The 5286-nt window shown below is 40.0% G+C and overlaps 1 protein-coding gene across 7 annotated transcripts in view; it reads right to left on the bottom strand.

Moving 5' to 3' along the window:
* Positions 1 to 5286, bottom strand: part of LOC107083965 (ATP-dependent 6-phosphofructokinase, platelet type-like) — a 41270-nt gene that overhangs the window by 9245 nt on the left and 26739 nt on the right. For 4 of the 7 annotated variants that reach the window (XM_015373569.1, XM_015373573.1, XM_015373568.1 and 1 more), the window contains exons 15-16: positions 4671 to 4758; positions 465 to 617 (exon numbers count right to left, since the gene is read on the bottom strand). In XM_015373569.1, coding sequence (XP_015229055.1) covers positions 465 to 617; positions 4671 to 4758 — 241 coding nt within the window. Of the gene's footprint in view, positions 1 to 464; positions 618 to 3775; positions 3929 to 4670; positions 4759 to 5286 lie in introns of all 7 variants that reach the window. The other 3 variants (XM_015373575.1, XM_015373570.1, XM_015373574.1) reach the window with 1 other exon arrangement.

Below are 5286 nucleotides of genomic sequence, written 5' to 3'. Positions count from 1 at the left end.
ATCGATGCATCGATAAAAAATTATTATTTACACCCCTAGTAGTAACCATATCTTCCATGTCACCTAGTGGCATGGCGGTATTTTGCTTCTGATAGAATCCCTTGGATCGGGCATCTGCAGCATTTACAATCCAAAGAGCCACATGTAGCTGTGGAGCTGCAGGTTGCAGACCCTCTTTAAAGCATAAATATCTGGTGTGGTGCAAACAGAGCCCTGCAAGCTACAAGAGAGGAAAATCTAAAAAGACTTGCTAGCATTTGGGCATTAATGCTCAGGCAACAATTGACTAAATGAAAAAGATAAATTTTCTCTGATGTTATGACCTGATATTTTGGTAATTATCAGTGCTGGACCAATAGTTGTATTAAAGGCTTTTGGGTTATTAAAAAAAAAAAAATGTTTATAGACAAACAGTTTAAAACAAAGTATTTTTCTGGCAGTGCTGACGGCTTAAAGTGCCTTACCTCCACGATAGCATTCAGGGCCGTGTCTGCCCCGATAGTTAGATCTGTGCCGGGTACATTGTTACTTATGGTGGCAGGCAGCATACACATCGGGATGCAAAACTCCTCAAAGGTAGCACGGGCCTCATAAAGCTGCAGCAGACACTCTATCGCCTGAAGCGGCAGCATATAGAGAACGTGTTAGAGCCTCTAAAGAGGGCCGGCCGCTGAGAGAGAGAGAGATAAAACCCTCCCAGCGAGCGAGAGCGTATCCTGCCATTCCGGCTTTTCCCGTGTGATAGCTGCTGTGGCTTCCCTTTGGCAAACAGAAGCAGGAGTGTAAAAATAAAGAAGTGAGGAAGGATAGTAAAGGAGGCGAAGGGAAGGAAAGGGGTGGGAAAGATCTTGAGGAGGGAGGAGGGGGCAAAGGATGAAAGGACAGACAGAAAAGGAGGAAGGACAGAATGGGAGGTTGTGTTTGTGTGCCTTAGCGGCCATAAGGCCCATAGCAACTATAAAACTGCCATATCGGCTATGGAGGTTTTATACACTGCAAGCCAACCAAGCAGCACTGATCAAATCTTTAAACACACGGTGGGGGAAAAATAAAATGAAATAACGCAACAACCAGCATCATTCCGTTTCAGATGCATGTTGTTTATTTCACATCGAACTCATTGGTTTGGATATTTAGAACCAAAATGAGACTATTTGAAAAATGCTAGTCAAAAAATATTACTGGTTTACTTCGACTTTTTTCTTTACAGACAGTATGAACATAATCAGTTCCATCGTTATTTATAGGCGTCCATTTCTGCAAGTCAAATGTATGTTAAAATATAAAAACTAAATTCAACATTATGTATCATGAACAACTTCTGGTGTAACTTTTATCTGTTAATTATTAGCTGGAGCCACAATGATAGACTTTACAAGTCAAATGATCAACAAGTCATATAAAAATAGAAAAGAAACTGACATTAGCACTCCACTGCATCATGCTGCGTTCGCAGCAGGCGCAGCAGAAGCAGCGAGTTTACATGCAAAGTCAATGGTTGATGCGCGTCAAGGCGCCGCAAAAGGTCCCACAGCGCGTTTTGAGCAGCAGGCGCAGCGCGTCGGGAGCGTTTAAGCATCTGACGCTCGCGACGCGCCACAAACGCGCTGCTGCTCGAGATGGAAAAATTGAACTTTTGCTGCTCGATGCGCCGCATCAACCAATCAGAGAAGCTGATCTGGGAGCTGGCAGGGAGGGAGACACAGCGCTGATGATCAGAGCGCTATGATCACTTCTCTGAAACAGTTTGACGCCTAAATTAACTTAAAATGCAGAAATCTGCCGACAAAGCGTGTTCGCTTTTATTATCCTGGTGCATGCAGTTTGGATTATGTACATAAAAACCACCTACCAGCCGCGGCGGCGAACCGCGAGGAGGCGACCGGGCTATAAGCTGCTGTTGCATGGGATTCCTACTGACAGCGCACCGCTGGTATGTGGGGGTCTGAGCGGCTCCGACAGAAATAATATTGGAAGGCAGGATTGTAATCTGGATGAACTGACTGCAATGATTAAAGTTTTCAGGTGGATTTTCTCACTTAAAAACATATTAAAACTACTTTATTCCCACTGATTATAGCAAATATAGCTGCAAGGCAAATAAAGGATAGAGTAGCTCCGCCCAACGCGCGTCAGACACACTTTTGCACCGTGCAGCCAGAGCAGCAAAGCTGCTTCAGCCGCGCGTCAGAACTAAACTGGTGCAAGCAGCAAAAAGGAAGCAGCAGACGCGATTTTGCTGCTCCTGCTGCGTCCGATGTGAACGTAGCATTAAAAACGAAAAGGAGTAAAAAACTAAAACCCGGCACACCTATAAAAAAAACACGCTTCTCTAAACATTAGTAGTTTTTAAGGTTTAATGATTTTGCAAATAAATTCAAAATTGTGATTCCCTTTCAACCAAGATTAACGGGTTTTTTCCTCCTTTACACAAACCACCAGCATTTAGATGCCTCACTTGTTAACTTCTACTCGCCTGCATGGATCTGCATGCTAGCTGCAACTCCTGGTTGCTGGCAAAGCCACTTTAAAGGTATTTCCACCACTTTAAAGGGCTGGAGTGATATTTATCATAATGTGAAAAAAAACGAGTTCCTCTAATTGCATTTTATTTATTTGCAAATGCAATTAAATGGTGAGCCCCAGTAGTTTTTATTAACTAGTTAACAAAGGGCTGAAAAAAAGCCCTGATGGGGCTAAACATCTTTCACTCCCCCATGAAAGACCATAACTCATAAAGTAAACAGTCAAAATGATACCCTTTAATTAAAACAATTATAGAGGAAAAATCTAAAATATGTTAAATATTTTAGTGAAGTAAGGATTTATATTAAAAAGTCAGCTTAAAAATTATATTTAAAGTAAAAGTTTTGAGTTCAAGATTGAAATTATTTTATTTAGATATTTAAAATGACCAATATTATGGTAAAATGTTGAATTTTTTTTGTTTTATTTTAAATAAGAAAATCAAGAGATAAAAAGCTGGAAACAATTAGTAAAAATTAATATGGAGACAAAAGAGTTCTAACTTTACAGAAAGCATTATATTTAGGACTAAACTTGTTGATTTTTCATTAACGCAATTCTAAAGGTGGACAAAAATATCAGTAATCCTTTTTGTAATCTACTCATTTCCTCTGCAGGAAGTAAACTTTATGACAAAAGCAGGAACGATTGTGTTTTCATAGTGTCTGTAAGGAAATAATAATCATCAATTTAAGTCAGACGAGAAATTTGTTTTATTTGCATTTTTCAAACAGTTTTTTCCTTTTCCCGTTTCCTTTATGTACTAATAAGACATCGGGGTGTGCGCTCTGTTCGCCTTTCATCTTCATGCTAAAAAGAAGGGGCAGGCAGAGCAGGCAGAGCAAACATGGCGGTAACGTCACTTGTGCACAGCATGCCTCCACGTTCTCACTCACTTACCTGCTTTGGAAGGGAGGGATGCTACAGTACTTTGTAACTTTAACAAGTCTGCCCTCTTAGAGCGGACATGCTTTGTGTCTGAATTTTTTTTAAAGCTCTTCTGTAGGCCAGATGCGGCCTACAGGTGCTGACCGTCACAAGAATTGTTGCCAAATAATCCTGCGACAGGAAGGCAGGAATTGAGTCACTGGTGAAAAGACTGAGCGAGCGATCTCTCCCTTCTTGTAACGACTGGGCTTGCTGCGTCAGCATGTTTTCCCAGTTTCATGCTTGAACGCATGCGTGTGTGTGTTTTATCTGGTTGTGTTGCTGAGGTCATCTAATCTCGTCGCCAGGCCCCATCACTTACAGTAGTGATGGCGTTCAGAGCCGTGTCAGCGCCAATGCTGAGGTCTGAGCCAGGCACATTGTTGGAGACCGTGGCCGGGACCATGACCATGGGCACACAGAACTCGTCATATTTCCCACGAGCCTCTGATAATTCCAGCAGTGACAGCAAGGCCTGCAGGGCAGAGCCAAGGACTTTAGTGGTGCAGAGGTGAAACCGTGGCAGGTGGGTTCGGTTTGAGAAGGTGCTACTTGCCACAAAAGGAAGGGAAAGACATAAGTGGAGGGTGCCAAGGGGAGGAGCCAGGTCTATCACAACGGACAGCGGCGAAACAGACAGGTACCACTCCACATTCAGCCCCACAAACACTCATATAAACAAAGGACAACTCTTTTACTTCCATACATCAAAGGAAAACTGAAGCCGGTGAGCATCTAAACAGAACTGCGTGAAATGACCGGAGAAAAGCAGATGTTCCAAATCAAATGATCTGTCTATTCAATGAAAATATCCAAATGCTTCAAGTTTTTCTCTCTAGATCTGAGTTTACAGCAAAAAAATAAATATGCAATGTAGGCTAATATGTGCTGCTACTAATCTCATTACGTCTTTTCTTGCTGTTTTTAGCAGAGAAATGACTTTGAAGCATTGATTTCTAAACATGGACCATATGGTGATGCTCGGCATGAAAGGGATAAGACTAATGGAATACATCAACACTAAACAATATTCAGCATATAATCACATCTGATATTAGGAGTAAAGCACAACAGCTGTCTGATTTAATAAGATTAGGAGTAATGCTGATTCTAGTCAATAATAAACATCAGTGAAAAGCTTAGGAGCTTGTTAGCAAAGTGAAAGATAGCCCTCATGAGCAAATAATCAAGCAACAACAGAAAAGATTTGAACGTACCTCAAATCCGCCAATTACCAGCAGAGCATTTATATTGTGCTTTCGCATCTGCTCAGCAATTTTGTCAACATGCTTTGCAGGAAGCGTCCTGAGGAGGAGAAATAAAAGTAATGCTGGTTTTGTATTCATAAAAGACACTGAATGAGATTTCTAAGAATAAAACTAAAATCTAAAACAAAGTAACAGAATCATTAGTATTCTGGTAGGATATTCAGTCTCTTGTTTGACTTTGTGGAAGAATAAATCAGAGACATAAAAAAAAAAAAAACATCTATTATATAGATGAACATTCTTGCTTTGTAAAACAATACCTTAATGAAAAACTATATAACGTAGAAAAGACAATATTACCAACCTATCAGTTACAAAATGATTGTATAATGGTCGGATTAAGATAAAAAATATATATATATTGACTAGTAAATAAAAAGATAAACAGACAAAAATAAAAAGACTAAATTGTTAAAGAATTACTTTAAATGAACATATTAATAACAGGAGAACACACCAGGAAATAATAAAAAGCTAGGATAAAAAAAAAAGTACATAATAAAGTAACATGAATAAACACAGGGTTCGTACACCTTTTCCAAAATCAAAATCAAGCACTTTTCAA

The sequence above is a fragment of the Cyprinodon variegatus genome, unplaced genomic scaffold, assembly GCF_000732505.1.
Source record: "Cyprinodon variegatus isolate N-32 unplaced genomic scaffold, C_variegatus-1.0 Scaffold88, whole genome shotgun sequence".
In the NCBI taxonomy this organism is placed as follows: Eukaryota; Metazoa; Chordata; class Actinopteri; order Cyprinodontiformes; family Cyprinodontidae; genus Cyprinodon; species Cyprinodon variegatus.
This window is presented reverse-complemented; position numbering and strand designations above follow the sequence as displayed.